Source organism: Limanda limanda, chromosome 1, assembly GCF_963576545.1.
Source record: "Limanda limanda chromosome 1, fLimLim1.1, whole genome shotgun sequence".
NCBI classification, from domain to species: domain Eukaryota; kingdom Metazoa; phylum Chordata; class Actinopteri; order Pleuronectiformes; family Pleuronectidae; genus Limanda; species Limanda limanda.
The window spans coordinates 24,460,278-24,477,413 of NC_083636.1; the positions used below are offsets into that span (position 1 = coordinate 24,460,278).

The 17,136-nt window shown below is 39.8% G+C and overlaps 1 protein-coding gene across 1 annotated transcript; it reads right to left on the reverse strand.

The window, feature by feature from the left end:
* Positions 1-11,251: 11,251 nt before the first annotated feature.
* On the reverse strand, positions 11,252-16,906 carry il1b (interleukin 1, beta). Its single transcript, XM_061080346.1, has 6 exons — positions 16,849-16,906; positions 15,425-15,476; positions 14,644-14,827; positions 14,034-14,210; positions 12,328-12,452; positions 11,252-11,738 (listed from the first exon to the last, which is right to left on the reverse strand). The coding sequence occupies exons 1-6, from the start codon at positions 16,878-16,880 to the stop codon at positions 11,523-11,525; spliced, it is 786 nt and encodes a 261-aa protein (XP_060936329.1). The 5' UTR covers positions 16,881-16,906; the 3' UTR covers positions 11,252-11,522.
* Between the last annotated feature and the right edge of the window lie 230 nt (positions 16,907-17,136).

Below are 17,136 nucleotides of genomic sequence, written 5' to 3' on the forward strand. Positions count from 1 at the left end.
CCAATTTTGTGACTATATTTTTAAATCCTTGTGTTATTTGTATTCATGAGATTGTTTATATGTTTTGCAGGGAAATTTACTAAGTGTGAGAAGGAAAGAGCCAAAGAAATATGGCTAGTTTCTTTATTAGCATATTTCTACTCTGGCCAGTGAAGTGTCTGAATTAATTTACCCATCAAAATTCCCCAGAGTCCAAGGCGTGATCTTCACATACAGGCCAATAATCCAGAACCAAATTCTACTCGAATTACAATGAGATAAATTGTCAAACGTGAGGAGCTCGAAAGAATATTTGGTTCCAGCATTTCTCCATTTGTCCGTGATGCACACAGAAATCTTTTACTGGGAAATCCAGCAGAGCCAAATCCAGACCAGGATTACTGCGCTTTTACTTGTGAGGTCAGGATTTAATAAGATGCCACATGCAGTAGTGAAGGATCTGGCACATATTGAATGAGTCTAGGACTGCAACTGACAAATATTTGCATTATCTATTGATTATTTGGTGTGTAAAGTGTCAGGAAGCAGTGAACAGTGAAGAAGCTTAGTGTCTATAAAACCACAGATGACGTCTTGTTTTGTCTGACTGTCCAAAACACCAGGGCATAAGTTTGGTGCCAGAGCAGACACAAAATAAATCCTCCCATTTGAGAGGTTGAGTGTGAGAATTTGTATCATTTTGGTTTAGAAAAAACTTTTATAATTAATATATTATCAGAACCTGTTTTTTTTTTTTTTTTTATCAGTCGACAGTCTGTCTTTTTTAATTTGAGACCAGATTATCCATGTTACACAGAGCTTTGTATGGCATGGCTAAAAACACAAGCTGTCTTCCCCTATAATTTCTAAGGACTTCATTAAGGAAATAAAGCTCGAGAACACTTTAATACGAATTTTAGCTTTAATTAACAGTCAGCTGATGGATAGATGCTTGGTAAAAACCCACAGACAAAGTAGCAACAAAACGATTCTTCTGAATGGCCTTCTGTCTGTTTTGTATCATTGCGTCATTATTGATACACTGATATTTTTTGTTGGATCTCTAGTTAAGATGAAGCCCATTTTAACTGAAGTAAAAATGTATCCTATTTTATAAACTGAACATGCTACATGATATCACTGGTATCCATATAAATAGCACACCGCTTCGCATGTCATTTTACATAATTGTAATTTATTGCCATTTGTGTTCAGGGTAAAATTACAATGTGTAAAATGACATGTAAAAAAAATGGATGGCAAAATAATATAAGAAAAATATTATTCATTTTCCTTTAGGTGCAAGAATCTTAAATCTAAAAGTAACTATGATGATTAAAAACAATGGGAACTCAGCCACTGTTTCAGACATATTTAAAAAAGAAAGGATTTTTTAGCTTCAAAAAAGTCAAACTACAAAGTGATACATGTAAGTGCAATATATAAGTGCATCTACATTTTAGATTATTCAGTATTGAACATATCAACCAGAGTTGACAATAGTTATTAGACATCATCTTCTTAACCGAGGTGAAGTGGGAAGAGATGTGTCTTTAGTCTGCATCAGAAGATGTGTAGACTTTCTGCTGTCCTGATGTCAATGGGGAGCTCATTCCACCATATGGGAGCAAACAGTTGTGGTTTTGTTGAGTGGCTAGGTGGCCCTCGCAGTGATGGAGCAGCAAGCCGATTGGCTGATGCAGAGCGGAGTGGACAGGCTGGGGTGTAAGGTTTAATCATGCCCTTGATGTAGACTGGGCCCGATCCGTTGGCAGCACGGTACACAAGGACTAGTGTCTTAAAGTGGATGCAGACTTAGGTAGGTTGAAGACCAGTCGAGCTGCTGTATTCTGGATGAGCTGCAGAGGTCGGATGGCACTAGCAGTTAAACCAGCCAGGACGGAGTTGCAGTAGTCTATGCGTGAGATGAGCAGAGCCTGGACCAGAACCGGCGCCGCCTTCTAAGTGAGAAGGGGACTCTTCTCCTGATGTTGTGCAGCATGTATCTACAGGAACAGGTTGTTACAGTAATGTTGGCAGTAAGGGAGAGTTGACTGTTGAGTGTCATAGCCAGGTTCCTAGCAGTCTGGGTTGGGGCTACCACGGAGCTGTGGCTTGTGACAGTACACCTTTTTCCTCTCACTTAACATCTAATCAAGCCCACTGAGAGGAAATTAATATCAAGCTGCAATTTGATAATCAATTAACCTTTTACGTGATTTTTTTCATCCAAAAAAGGGAACCATTTTTGATTTGAGCTTCTTAGGTGTGGTGATTTGTCTTGTTGATAGTAAATGAAATGTGTTTGCACTATTGGTCTGACAAATCCTGTCCAATTTGAATTCGATGGCTCTGAGAAATAGCGTTGAACATTTGTCACTGCTGTTTGCCCTTTTATATAAAATGATTAAATAGCCTTGAAATTAATCGAAGGATAAAAAAGAATGAAAATGGCTGTTGGATGCCAACTTGTCATGTATGAAGAGTTTCTGCCTGTTACTGTATGATAGTAAATTGACAGCTGATGGGCAACAATCAGGGTGTTTGTTTCGTAGCAAAACTGTCAAACATTCACTTTTTCCAACCTCTTTGCTAGTTTTTTCGGTTTGACTGCAAACTCATGATCTCAACTCAATAATGATGTCACTATTATCTGACATTCAATATAAGTCAGTTTATTCTTAAAGAAACTAGGCCTAACTTTCAGGGGTCCCAGCGGGTTGTCCACTAACCAGAAGGTCTGTGTGTGGCGGCTCAAGTTCGCATGTTGAAGTGTCCATAGGCAAAACACTGAACTCCAAATAGCCCTGCCAGCTGTGCTGGCAGTGTGTGTATGACGTGTAATAGAAAAGTGCTATATATAGAAGTAATCTCTGTGTGTCAATGGGTGAATGTGACTCGTTGCGTAAAGTGCTTTGAGTGGTTGTAAAGAGTAGAAATGCACTACATAAGAATGCAGTACATCTACCAGTCAATGAGCACATGCTCATGGGTATTCACTCTCCCCACCCCCACACCCACCCACTTGGACCTTTTTTGGCCAGTCCTGAAATTGGTCGTGCCACTCATCTAAAGAGGTCTGTTGAATCGGTGTCGACACAGTAAACAAACGGAAATGGTATTTTTCTCTAAAAGAAGCATAAACAAACAACACTGCTGTCACTATGTGAAGCGTCACAAATCTGTAGGGCTGATTGGTTGTGGTTCTGCTCTTTGGTCGTTGAAAACGCTTCCCCAAACATTGAAAATGAAATAAGGTGTTACAGACCCATTCAAAAACAGTTGAATGGATCTGACTAAAATTGGCTTACTGTCATATTTAGCAACAATGAAGAGAATAGTTGTAGTGTTACAGGATTTCTATGACATATCTTCTTATCGGTTTTCTGTGGGTTACTCAATTTACACAGAAACAGTGAATCAATTTTGATGAAAAACTCTTCTGAAATAAATGACCAAGAAAGAAACTAAAACAGTTTGGCTCCCAAACTCAGGGTTACCCAATAAGACACGCCTGCAGTGTGGGAGATGGAGGAGCTGAATGATTCACAATGATCCTGGGGATTTGGTGGGACCACTGGGAAGTTAATAACTTTGTTGATCATCCACATGGAAGGCATGTGACACCTCCCAAAAGTGAAGCCAAACCATCTGGATCGCCGCCTGGTGGCTGGCTATAGTTAAATTCTCCAACCCAGCTTCTTTCATGGTAGCAGGACATGTCCCAAATGAAAAAGTACAAGTCAAATAAATGTTGGTGGTGGTGTAGTGTTTGGGTGTATGAAGGATCAGGTCAGATGATAATAGACTTGCGGTTACTCACACCCAAAACACCACCTGGTGGTATAGTATTAAATAATAATTAGTTAGTTGGTTCTTATCTCACTGATATATATTCAGGTGCTTCCATTTCTGTGAAACATCATGATTGACAGCTGTGATGGACACACAACGGCTCCACTCCACAGGCACTACTGCTCTGAGTCTGGCTCCAAATGATGTCACAAGATGGCAGCACCTGTATCAAGGATATTGTGGCTTCAGGGAGGAAGTGGAGACGTCACCAATCTTTATTCACAGACTATAGCTTTTGATTGTATTTGTCTATTTATCATTGGGACATAAATAACGGATATTCTTCACTATTTTCTGAGTGGATAGCAGGACGATTTGCTCACTCCAGAAAATAATCTGCGAACAAGGCAATAATCCAAATGATCGTTGGTTGCAGCCCTTGAGTATCAGATGGTCGGAGCATTTGCTTTACAGTTGCTCTCTTGTCACACATGCACGGACTGTTCGGGCGTGACGCAGCAGCTGCTGCTGAAGTTAACAAAGACTATGTAGGAAAGGGCCCCGCAAAACAAGAGCTTGCTTGAATCCACAGCAGTAGAAAATCAAAACGACATGGTGCTTTAGTCGTGGCCAGTCTGCACTCTGGATCCTCCTCATCTCTCCTTGCACTTATGAGATGATCTGATTGTGTAGAATTATACAGCTGGACTGTTTCCTGACTCTTTGGTAAAGAGACTCGAGGGTAATTTGATTCCTTCATCTCCCCCACCTCATGCTGATCTGTTATTGAAGCTCCCTGCTTTTGAGGAGAATCTGTCTTCTTCTACTCCTCCACACCCCCACTAACTTAGTAGTTCTGTTGGTTTGGCAGCTGTTAGGCAGCCATGCGTCTGCTGTAAGGGCCTGCTGACAAGGCAGGTCGGCTATTTTAATGTGGGAGGCAGCGACAGACTTGACATTCCTAGTCCAGGAGTCAGCTGTGCCATTAGGACCTCATTGCCTGGGGAAACAGTCGCACAATAGTTTGATTGTGCTGAGATCTGCTCACATGTGGCGCACACAAGATCGTCCTGTAGAAACACACTCAGCTATGTGCAGGCAGGTACTTTATATGTAGCTCTTGTTCATAGTAGCAACTGAACTGGTGAGAGGAGAGCTGTCAGTTTGTTGATGTCAAAGTGGCTCTTAAGTTATTTACTGATTGATTCTAAGGTTCTTTAAAAGTTCCAGAACAACTACTGCCCAATTCTCTTTAATAAAAGCTGATAATAACAGTCATTCAAACAAAACTTCAGGGCGAAAACATGGTACAGAGAGATACTTTGCCACTCTTATGTGAGAGCCAGCATTTTGTTTTACTGGGATACGTCCAATAGTGTTGTTTAACAAATCAGTCTCTGTCTAAGTCAATATATGTGATGTATGCTATATGTAATAACATGCAAAGAATAATCAACAAAAAACATTATTACCTTCAAACTATTGTTATTACATCAAATTGTGAATTGGTAAATGGTTTGCCTTTATATAGAGCTCTTCTAGTTTTGATCACTACTCAAAGCGCTTATCAGTTTGAGGTTTTTGCCATTCACCCATTCACACACACATTCATACATCTATGAATTACATCAAACCCCGATAGAAATCAACTGGAATATCAACATTTTGCCAAGGTTACAGCTGCATTTAAATTCTGTACCTGAATTATAATAAGCTGAAGTACAGTGATAGTGGATGGCATCATCAATCCATAAAGCATGTCATAGTGAGCACATCTTCCGGTCACTACTCGCATCAACCTGGTTTACAGTCCCAGCAGGGATCTGTTTTCAGATAAACACAGTCCCAGTACCTGCTCAGCAGATCAGCTGGTGAACATATTGGATCATTGAGCAGCTGAAGAGCTGAGTCAATGTTTCCCTCAGGAGGAGGTGGAGGCCAAACACAGAGTTAACACACAAGGAACACTGGACTTAGATTTTTCAAGTGGATACCATCAGTAATTAAATTATATTGCTTTGTATCTTTTTGATGTGTAAATAAGCAACTGATAACCCACAAATTCACCATACCATCTTTGTAAGGTTAAGTTTACAGCTTATTGGCATCACCTGAGTGGCCAGAACAAGTTAATCACTGCAGTATTACAGCACACACATTTGCACAAAGGCCCTTCCTGTTTATTATAGAGAAACCAGCAACCACATAGTAAATAGGGCCCCATTCAAAATCAATATCCCTCATGACATGCACGTGCCACATTTGTCACATGCAGAAAGGGGTGGCTGTTGGATACAGTTGTTGATATCCTTCTTTTCACATTTGCCAAATGTTTTCTGTACCCCGTCGCAGCATCTGCAGTCAGTGGGCAGGACAATTTTACATTACATTTCATTCAGCTTTACACCATAGAGCAGCATGAAAGTGAGGAGCACTATTGCTGCAGCTACTTCTGGGGACACTGACTGAGAAAAAAATGAACATAATTGCATCTTGAATAATCTTATTTAACTGAGGGGTTTCCGATTGATAATTTCTACCTTTGGACTTTCAGGGGGTAGCCTTAGTTGGAAATTAATCGCTGGAAAACACCCTGATAAATCTTAAAGTTTTTCTACTTAGAATAAACATTTTCCCTTTTCAAGGCAGCAGAAATTCTCAACAGATCTACTGTCTATACTTTGCAAAGTCTCCATCCATTTCTTGACTGAATGTGTTCATCTCGTTCGAAGGATGGATGGAAAGCTCCATGTCCCCAGTGACCTCCCATCACCACTTTCATCCCACTCTCACCTCCTGGCAGTGCAGCAGTAATGTGTTCAAGCATGCACATGTGAACAGTGGGACTAATGCAGCCTGTGAGCAATGTAATACCTCACTAGACAGTGTGCCAAACCAAGCCAGGATTATACCACATGCTCCCAGTAGTCCATTACTATTGCATTAGGATCACGCTGATATAACCCGGGTGACTTGAATGAGGGTAAGTATGAATGTGCCAGACACGTGTCAAGTATTGAGATCCTTACCACAAAGTAAGTAATAATACCAAGATACAAAAATACAAAAAAACATCCTGCATTTGAAATTATCTGCTAAAGTATAAAACTTCAAAATACTGTAGAATGACTCACTCCATAGTGCTATATATAGATGACATTACTGGATTATTTATTACTGATGTATTCATATGCAACTGGGTGAGGTGCAGCTAACTGTAACTACTTTGTTTTCTGTTGGGGAATTCTGTTTTTCCCCCCGACATTGTAAGAGCCCTGATTGTACAGAGACAATTCTCAATCAATTTACAAAGTTTATTTGTATACCCCATATTCCAAAATAAAAAAATTTCCCTCAAATGGTTCAATAAGTTGTGACATCCTCTGCCTTAACCTCAATATATTAACAGGATGAAAGAATATGTAAAAACAAACTCAGAGAGAGTCACAAGTGAGTGATCCCTCTCCAAGGACAGACAGAAGTGCAAGAGATGCTGCTTATAACAGAGCATATCAACAAAATAACAATGTTTACAATATTCATGATGCGAGACAAAAGATAAGGTCTGACAGAGATGAAGGGAGCAGTAATGATAGAGGTATTGCCAATAATCATACTACATGAGTAGAATATCGCATTTCTAAGCAATCTAGTTGTAATCATAGTCCATGATCAGCTGCCACCACATTCACACATGAACCACCATCAAGATCATGATCTATCGTCACGATGCAGCATCCTGACCGGCCAGCTCGATCCACGGCATTTTTTTCCGAAAAGACTTGTCTGATTTTCTTGAAATGTTACAAAGCCTTTTGCTGTTTCTCTCCATTACGACTTGGTTTAGCTGTTAAGTTGTTGGGCTGTAACAAACTCAAACATCCGCGATGCGAAAGCAACGTAAAGAATTGGATTTCATAGGATCCAATGATGAGTTTTGGTGGCCAAAGGTCAAATGTCACTGTGACCTAACAACACATTTTTAGCCTTGTGATTGTTATATCTCAGGAACACCATTGGGGGAATTCTATCAAATTTGGCAGAAACTTGTCTAATGATCATCAAATGTCAGCAACGCCTTGAGGAAATGTCTTCAAATGTAATGCCAAAATAAGCTGCGATGGACTGAAGAATGAACAGATTAGAATTTGTTTGACAAAGGTCAAAAGTCAAGGTCAGTGTGACCTCAAAACCATGTATTTTTGGCCATAATTTAATAACCATTTGTAAATTCCTTTTTTTTTGTAATCTTGTTTCACAATCCTTATTTCATGCAATAAATTAAGTTATATGTAAGATATTTTTAAATTTTGTTACCAAGACTAAATTAAACAGTTGTTCTTCAGGTTGTATAAATAGCTGAAATCCAAAGGAGAAAAGGTGCATGTAAACAGAAACAGAGCATGTGAAGAGTGGGAGAATGATGGCGGGTAAAAGTGAAGCAGTAAAACAGAATGAGAATCATCAGAAAGGGAGGGTGAGAGGGGCACGAGGGGAACCCGTGTTTGTGTGAAGCAGAGAAAGAGGGACAGCAGCAGGGAGCGATCCGACGTTAGAGGAAGCATGATCCCACTGTGAAGCCGCGCTGCTGGGCTATATTTAGCTTCTGTTGCCATGTGCTGAGACTGTGCATGGCAGAGGGAGACACACACACACACACACACACACACACACACTCTCAATCATATGCCCACACACAATAGGTTCACTACATTGCACATGTGAGTGTGTGTGCAAATCAATGAGACTGTTCCAAAGATGTTATTTAAGTTTTTGTCATGATTTCAGAGATGAGATCATCTGCATTTCCTACTTTACTTGTGTCATTTTCAGATATGAGGTTATGTATATTATATTTGCTTCCATTCATGCACTCCCACTCATAAACCTGAATCTTCTCCTTTCTGTCACTAACTGACACGTGATTGTTTTTGTCTTAGCGAATCACTTGCAAAGACGTTTCTGCTGTATTGACAAACTGGTAAATGACATTGACATCCACACTTCAGTAGAAAATAGCCTGAAATAATGTTTTATTTCCCCCAAATCTGATTGAATTAGTATGAAAGGATCCTCTAAGAGATATGTGTGTGTGAGTGTGTGTGTCTTTGTGTTTGTGTGTGTGCAGCAGGAGGATGGAGCCATGAGAATAAAAGATGAAACGTCCCCATTCATACATGCTTTGAAATATTTCCTGCCTTCAGTTCTTGACCCCTTGTGCTGTTATGCTTCTTTAAAGTTAAACACACATCACACAGTAATCTGCTTTACGCACCCACAACATCGAGCAGCGCCACGCAGCAGAGCTCGGCATCTCTCGTTGCTGTGTTGTCAGTCAGGCAACAGCCCAAGGTGTCACCATGCAAACCTGCGCAGGCTGTACCAATGAGAGGAAGTCGACTTCCTCTGGACTGCTCTGATTGGCTGAGTTTCTTTAAGTCCACTATTGTGAAGGGTAGGAACAGATTGACATTTAATTTGGAGAGTGTGGTGAAATTCAGATTTCAGGCTGTTATGTCTGTGTGTGCCTCTGGTAGATGAACAATAAATAAAACAGAGCTTCAAATGCAGTGATGTATAACTAGTCATATTTACTTCATGTACTATAATAAGGTATCTTTACAGAACGTGAGTATTTCCATGTCATCGAACACTTCTTCTGCAGTGACGGAATCCCTTTTTACTGCCCTTAATTATGTTATCTGGCAACCAACCAAGGTAATCTAAAGCTGACGATTAGTTGATTGGTGTCTTTTTTTAAGTTAAAGTTCCACGAATTGAATTGCTCCGACTTCTCAATTGTGATTATTTGCTAGTTTCACATTTTGTAGAAATCAGTAAGAACATTTGCATTTACTGGTGCAGTGTCCTTTCTAAATCTGCTTGTTTAGAGTGGGCTGTACTCCTTTCCTGTGTTAATGCTCTGGAGGAACTTCAGAATTATTCAGATTGTTTTACATAATTATTCCAAGACTCCTTTCCTTCACAAAACCCTGTTTACCCGATTGGCTCATTCGTTGCTGTGTATCTAGAAACACCCAATCCCATTCATTCAGGTGTGCAGCATTATAACCTGATGCTCATACAGAAGCAGGTGCCTCTGGTTTCCAATAATGTAAGGAAACCATCTGAGAGCACATGGCGCCTCATCCTCTGCCCGTGTCCCGGTGGTAAGAGACTGTATATATCAACAGTGTCTCTGTAAGAGTGGCTTCAGGAAGTGAGATGACTGTGCACGCCTGGTCAACGCCTGTTCGCCATGATGCCCTCGTCCTAGGAGTTTAATGTGCTCAGTGCCCCAGGGCTGGAATGACTGATTATTATCTAATCAATTAGTTGAATGACAGAAAAATAAATGGACTATTTTTTTTTGATAATCGATTTATCATTTACATATTTTAAAGCAAAAATGCCATTAAAACAAAGATAATTGCTACCAGCTTCTCAGATGTTCCATGTTTCTCAATCGTTCGAAAAAACTCTTCAGAGACTCTGGGAATAATGATTTTCCTGACATTTCATGACATCAATACTGCATATAAAATGGACAACACTTTTCCTGTTCCTCATGAAAAATTAGGGCTTTGGGCTTTGATGAAAGCAGTTTTAGTTCTCTCTTCCACAAACTGAAGTGGACATGGATGTTCTAGTGTTGCACATGTAACCCTAACCCCTAGCCCAAGTTAACAGCATGGTGATATCTCTCCAGGGATGGAGGATAATTCCGAGACTGCTTCTGCTTGAACCTCATCGTGACTCAACACTGTTCTTTTAAACCCAGTAAAGAACTTGTTTTAAATTGTTTTTTTTTGTTGGTGTTTTCTGTTACACTACTGAACTTCAGCTCGTCCTGGGGGAGGGGTCCCTCACTTGTGACTTTCTCTGAGGTTTCTGGGTGTTTTCCCCTGTTGACAGGGTTTTGAGAAGTTTGGATTAATTTGATTAATTGATTTAAAATAAACCTTGTATGTTTTTATTAGTTGATGATGTCAAAAAAGTGTCATCAATTTCAAATTGCGCTCAGTAGAATCCAGATGGCTGCTTTGTCTGTTATCATTATTACACAGATTTCTATTAAATGTTGTAGAGAGGTGGGGCATGATTCAAGGAAAAAAGACCCAATTTAAATTTGATGTAGATCTCTATCAGGGGGGGGAACCAGTTACTTCTGTGACTTTCTTTAACATTTGGAGAGAAGGACTTTTTCATTGTTTCTCAGAGGGTAATTCATGTATATTGATGAAAAAGACATAACTAGGGGATTCATATTTATGAAGGTGCTCAATTTAATTCAGATACAAATGAGTAAATTGAAATAAAGTTTCATAAGGGGTCTGTTAGGCCTTGGCGGAGGAATGCACTCTACTTCTAGTTTGCTAAACGATATAAATTATATTAACATTTTATTATATCCTTTTAAAAACACACACAAAGTGGAATGAATTCAGTAAAAAACACATTTATCATAGAACCAGAATAATGGTTATTCGTAGTTGTGAGGAATTTCCTATTACAATATTCTCCAGAAAAGAAGATAAACTATTAAACAGTAGTTTGCCAGTGATTACAAAGCTATAACTGTGGGTAATACTGGTTGAATTAGCTACCTCTGCCTCACAGAACATTATCTAAAGGCGGGCGATTGCTCCATCTAGTGGCCAGGGATAGAAAAGGTTTGTTAAAAAAGTGCCCTAAGCATAATTCCAGTTACATTCAAATTGCACACAGGTCTAACTCATTACGTGACTTTAGGTGAGGCAGAACGCGGTGACACGCTGGGCAGAGTCCACTTTACACATCTCCACGGGCTTCTCCTCCTGCTCATAGGAGGTGCTGATGAACCAGCCGTGGCAGAGAACAGACTCAAATGTCTTGGCATTTATTTCTGACTCCTTGCTGTAGAAGAGGAAACGGTCCTTGGTTCCATCTTTGCAGATGACCTTTAAATCCTCTGCACTGCATTTCTGCAACAAGAAAAAAAAGCAGATAGAAGTAAGATGAAAAGCAATGTAATAAAAAAGTGCTCATAGAAAGTCAAAAGTAAAGATTTTCATTTACGAAGACAAAATAGAAGGTTACAGACTTGATTTTGGAAAGGTGTATCCAAATGAGGAGTAATGAAAGGTTCGAACTTAACTTACAAAATCTAAATAAAGTTAAAATGTTAAAGTGTTCATTATGAAAAAAACTCAGTGATGAGATCTAAAATTAAAATAGTAAATTCGGACATCAAATCTTGTTTAATATATTATAGTAATGAGATTACTAATGCAACATTTTAAGATTCAAAAGTCAAGGATTTAAAAAAGAAATCCAATACATACAATAAAACCTGAATATTGAAATGAAATAAATGTTGAACTACAGTTAAAAGATATACTATTGGTAAATTGGTCAAATGTACTTATGCTATCTCGAGTGAAATTTCTTATTTTGAAACAGAATGGCCCGTGTTTGTGTGTTTGAAATCACTTGTGTTATGGGGACCTAAATCTCTTTGCATCACCATGTTATGGAAACTTGTTTTCCTTAGGGTGTGTGTGTGTGTCTCACCTCCAATTGCAGCTCAGCTTTGTCACCGTTCATTGTGCAGGAAATGTACAAGTTGTGATTGATGATTGACAGAACAACAGTCTGACCAACACCAGGAGAGCCATATGTCCCAATTTTAAATGTCACTAATAGAAAAACAGGAAAAAAGAGATGTTGATTAAAGACATTGCAGTTGTATAATTTTTCAATTTCTTTAGGCCTACTTGGCAAGAAAAAAAGCATTCAAATCCTGGACATATGTTAAAGAAGCTGTAAAATGTGTTAATTTAAAAAAATCCAACAACAAAGAAATATTATCAGTATCATATCATGATAGCTGCTTGAGTTTGAGATGGCTTCAACTACTTTTACAGAGATTCAGTTAAGTCCAACCTAGCGTTACGGTCAGGCCCCTCCAAAGGGTCACCAGATCAAAATGAGGGGGTCGTGAGATGATGCATTTTGTGAAATACTGGATAAGAGACATCCCTTTGAGCCGAAAACGACTGACATAGAAATGAGCGTGAATACAAGGATGCTTTTTCTCTAAAGGCTCCAGTATGCTTCTACGTATCCGTTTCTCGGAGAGGGTTGCACGGAGAGCAGAGAGTCTTTTTGATTTTTACCTCTCCGACGACTGTACGTTGAAAACAATTCACCGCCAAACCCATAGGTGGCGCAACGGAAGACGAGCTCAGAGAAGCCTACCCCATTTTTTCGGAAGAAGAAGTCCACGTGTGTTTGTTTACCTCTGTCGGCTGGTCTCCCACACACTGAACCATGGCAACTAACAGAACTAAATAAAGTGACACCCAGCGGGTCAAAATGCTGATGTTATCGTTTCTTAGCGCAGCGGTTCCCAGGTCTTGTTTCCGAACTGTGTTGCTGATTCCACAGCTTGAATCTGCTTGAGGCTACATGTAGCTAGAAGCTACACGGAGCTAGCTAGCTTCCCCCCAGCTGGCTCCCCCCAGGCTTCCACACAGTTAGTGTCAGCAGGGACTCCCGACACTAACTACTACTATCCAGTGTTTGCTTCTAACCTGACGGTATTATAGAAACAGTGTCATGATAGAAGTGGAATTAAAGTCGTGACGGCGGGTTTTTGCACCGTTACCACCGCAGTTAGCATGGTGGCTGGCCCGCTAGCCTAGCACGCTAGCGCCGTTATGAAAGCTCGTTATAACCGTATGTGACCGTGCACACATGCCGTCAGTACTCTAACGAGCCACTGTCAGCCGGACAACTCCGCTGGCTTAACACACACGTCACATTAATCGTAGAATCATAGTTGTGTTTGGGGTTTTGTGACAGGGAAGGAAGCAGGAAGTTTGAGGTCCGGAAATGTGAAATACGGAAATGACGTCATACGGAAATGATGTCGTTCGAGGACCAATCACAGCCAGGGTCTGTCCGTTGGGTCTCCGAAATAAACACGGACAGTTAGAAAAATCAGAGGTGCACGAAAAGCTGTCCGAGGCGCTCGGAGAGGGCGTTCCATGACGGATAGGGCGGTCTTATCTATCCGTTTTAGAAAAGACGTAGAGGCATAAATTGCAGAGGTCACAAGCCAAAGAGGTTCAAGGCCTCTGATTTAAAGCTAAATTGTATAATCTTGTATGTTTTGAATTCATGTAAAATTTTAATGTGATAAGTAACTGTAGCTGTTGTATAAACGCAGTAAAAATGTAAATTCCCTCTTGAAATCTACAGTTATCTACTGGTACCTTTGTGATTGAAGTTGGCTGCATTCAGAGTGAGGGCCGTCAGTTTGAAGTCGTGGGCTGTGCAGACGATATCTTTATTTTCGTTGTCAGTCAGATTGCATTCCCGACTCATGAGACGTTGGAAGACCAGCCTCCTCTCTCCTGTGCAGCAGGTCTCAACCTTCTTGACAATTGTTGCTGTGGAGAGGAGGAATGAAACGTTGGCAGCTTTCAATGAAAAGAAGTTGCTCAGTTTAAGTCTGACGGAGAGTTGAAAGTCATTATATTGCAAATAGTCCAGCCGCTGTTTCATAGGCTTCTGAAACTCTCATTGTCCTGTATAAAAAAGGAAGGGTGTTTCTGAAAGTTACTTTCCACATGCTAATACAAAATGAGAACTTTTACATTTAAAAAATAGATATATTATAGGGAATTATATACAAGAGAGTTGTTTACAAAATAAATGATATTGGTATATATAGATTAAAAACTTAAACACTGCTGTTTCTGTACATTAGTGGTGGTGACCATCAGATTGTAAAAGCTGATGCATGGCTATTCATCCACTTTATCACATTTGAGGGGGCAAATTATGATGTGAGACATCACCATGTGTCCTGATGTTACTCACTCTCTATCACACTGTCCATGATCATTCTGCAGCACTCGCTGTCAGTTCTGCCTTTTCGAGACAAGAACTTCTCCATCCGGTTCCCAGCCAGCACAAGTGTAGCCACAGCCTTCATGGAGTGGGTTTTTTTTGAAATCTTCAGGGACAGTCCCTCTTCAAGTGTGAAGATCTCGTCTTGAACTTCCTATACAATCAAGAACAAACACACATCATGTCTGTTGAGGAGTTTTTGAATATTTTCACACAGTACTGTTTATGCCACTTTATACTATGTATATTTGAATATAATATATATATATATAATAATAATAATATATCATATCTGTACAGGAGAATAGTGCCTGTCTAAATTCCAGAGATACTCCCTTCTCTCTCTAAGCAGAACCCAAGGTCAGGTTATAGATAAAGGTCCAACCAACAGCACAATGTGGTGTCTACGTTGAGGGACTTTCATATCTTACTCACATGCTCCAGACAGAGAGGCACCAAAACGAAACTTCCATAACAATGTCCACCTGCAGGTGCTATTACTGATCTGAGTCTATTAAAACCTAATGGTGCCACGAAAAAAAAAAAAAAAAACTCATTGTGTACAATATCCTGAACCTGATACATCTCCTCCTCTGTGTTAATATTCGAAAAACTCCATCTAGCTGCACATTTGACCTCATTGTGTTAGAATAGTATAGTAATGCTCTTTGCCAAAGTAGGACATAGTTTCGTGTTGGTTTTTTTTACTTCCCTTTTTAATAACAGCTCCACAAATGTTAAAGGAACTTACCTTCATGTCAAAGCAGCAAGGTTCAAATACTCTCTCCTCCGATTCAAGTGGGCTGAAATGCACAAAATCATGGGCAGGTTATTTTAAAGGTCGTGGCCAATTAGCAAAGAAAACAGCAGCCTCACTCTCCCTCTCTCTCCTGCACAAACACACTCTGTCACCGTCAGACTGACCATCAGCTGCACCGAGAGAAATTCTACCCATCCATTAACATCTTACTGTCTTTAGCAGTCAGGATTCAGCATTAACGCATTAACGCAATAAGCACACAAGTTTGGTGAAAACCCGACAAAATATGTCAACTAACTTAAAGTGACTATTTAAGGCTCTGTTCTCTTTCTATTTTGTTTTAAAAAAAGTTTTAAAAAAATTCAAGAAGTCATGTATGTTAATTGGAAACATGAGAAACTGTTGCAGTAATATACACATTGAACTGCATAAAATGTAGAAAGAAACCAGTAAAAGGTGCATGTACCGGCGGTTACTTTAATACACTGTTATAAAAACACAATTTTGTTTGGAGAGCAGGAAGATAAGTGGATAAAATGGAAGCCTTTGGGAGGCTTACATTTTATACGATGTGTGTTGGTGGTATAAACAGTCGGGATCTAGACGGCTCAGGTTGGGGGGCAATTCCAATTTTTAGGTGGGCAACTTTTCCCACAGTGGACTTTGTCTTGAGCGTTTTTCCAGGTTTTAAAGAACGCGTCACTATAGGACATTTAATCAAGCTCAAATAATAATAATAATAATAATTTCAATTTTACTCTAAGAACAGAGTGTAGAGTTCACAAATAGGTCAAACATGAAATACGAACATTTTCAACAGCTTGTTTGCTTTAGTAGATGAACAAACTTAGCGTCCTCTGTGTAGTGTTTAGTTTTTTTTGACAGCACGTGAAGACCCCAAAAACGAAACTTACATTTTATCGGCAGATTCAAATGGCTCAGAATAAAGAAAAGACAAAAAAACACACCCACATATGCCCTACATTTGACTGTGTGTGAATCATTTGTACCAGATAACACGGCCCTGTGAATAATACACTGATCAAACTTCCATAGCTGATTTTGACTAATCCACCGCTTATTCTAACTCTTTTTGTTATGCGGGTTTTTAGGTAAAAGATGTTATAATAAGAAGTGAAACACATCCTCAGAGAGGATGGAAGCTGTTCCCTTTTTGGAGGCACCACCTCAGGTTGTAATGCTGAAGGATGATATGTTGCAGGAACTTGAGCATTCAAATTCTCTGCTGGTTAAGAAGTCAACGATAAAATATGTCACTTCAACACAATTGGTACACTTTATGCTCCCTTAACACATCCAGTATGATCTAAAACCCCTCATTCTTAGTTTTTTACCTGCAGTCTGGATATTTCCCCAAAAATATGAACGGGGATTGTAGAATTTCTCAAACTTACCTCGGAAGAGCTTGAGACAAATGAAAGTCCATCACTGTCCTGAAGTAAACTGCTGAGTGAAAGTGAGCGCTGTGATTCTCTCTCTGTCAGTGATTTGTCTGTCGCCTCCAGACGCCGGTTGCACAGCAGATTGAATGAGCGTCTATCTAACACTTCTCCTTTTAACAGCGGCAGCAGCCTTTCAGCTTCCTTGTTGCTGTCGCTTACCACATGAGTTACACTTTCTCTGGATGACATCAGAAGCTGCCATCAGAAACCTTGACATATACACGTGTAAAACCACAAACG

Coding starts and splice junctions, on each gene's coding strand:
- il1b (XM_061080346.1), bottom strand. CDS start 16,880: ATGGACTTTCATTTGTCTCAAGCTCTTCCGAG. Junction 15,477..16,848: donor TTGTCTCAAGCTCTTCCGAG/GTAAGTTTGAGA, acceptor TGTGCATTTCAG/CCCACTTGAATCGGAGGAGA. Junction 14,828..15,424: donor CTTGCTGCTTTGACATGAAG/GTAAGTTCCTTT, acceptor TTGATTGTATAG/GAAGTTCAAGACGAGATCTT.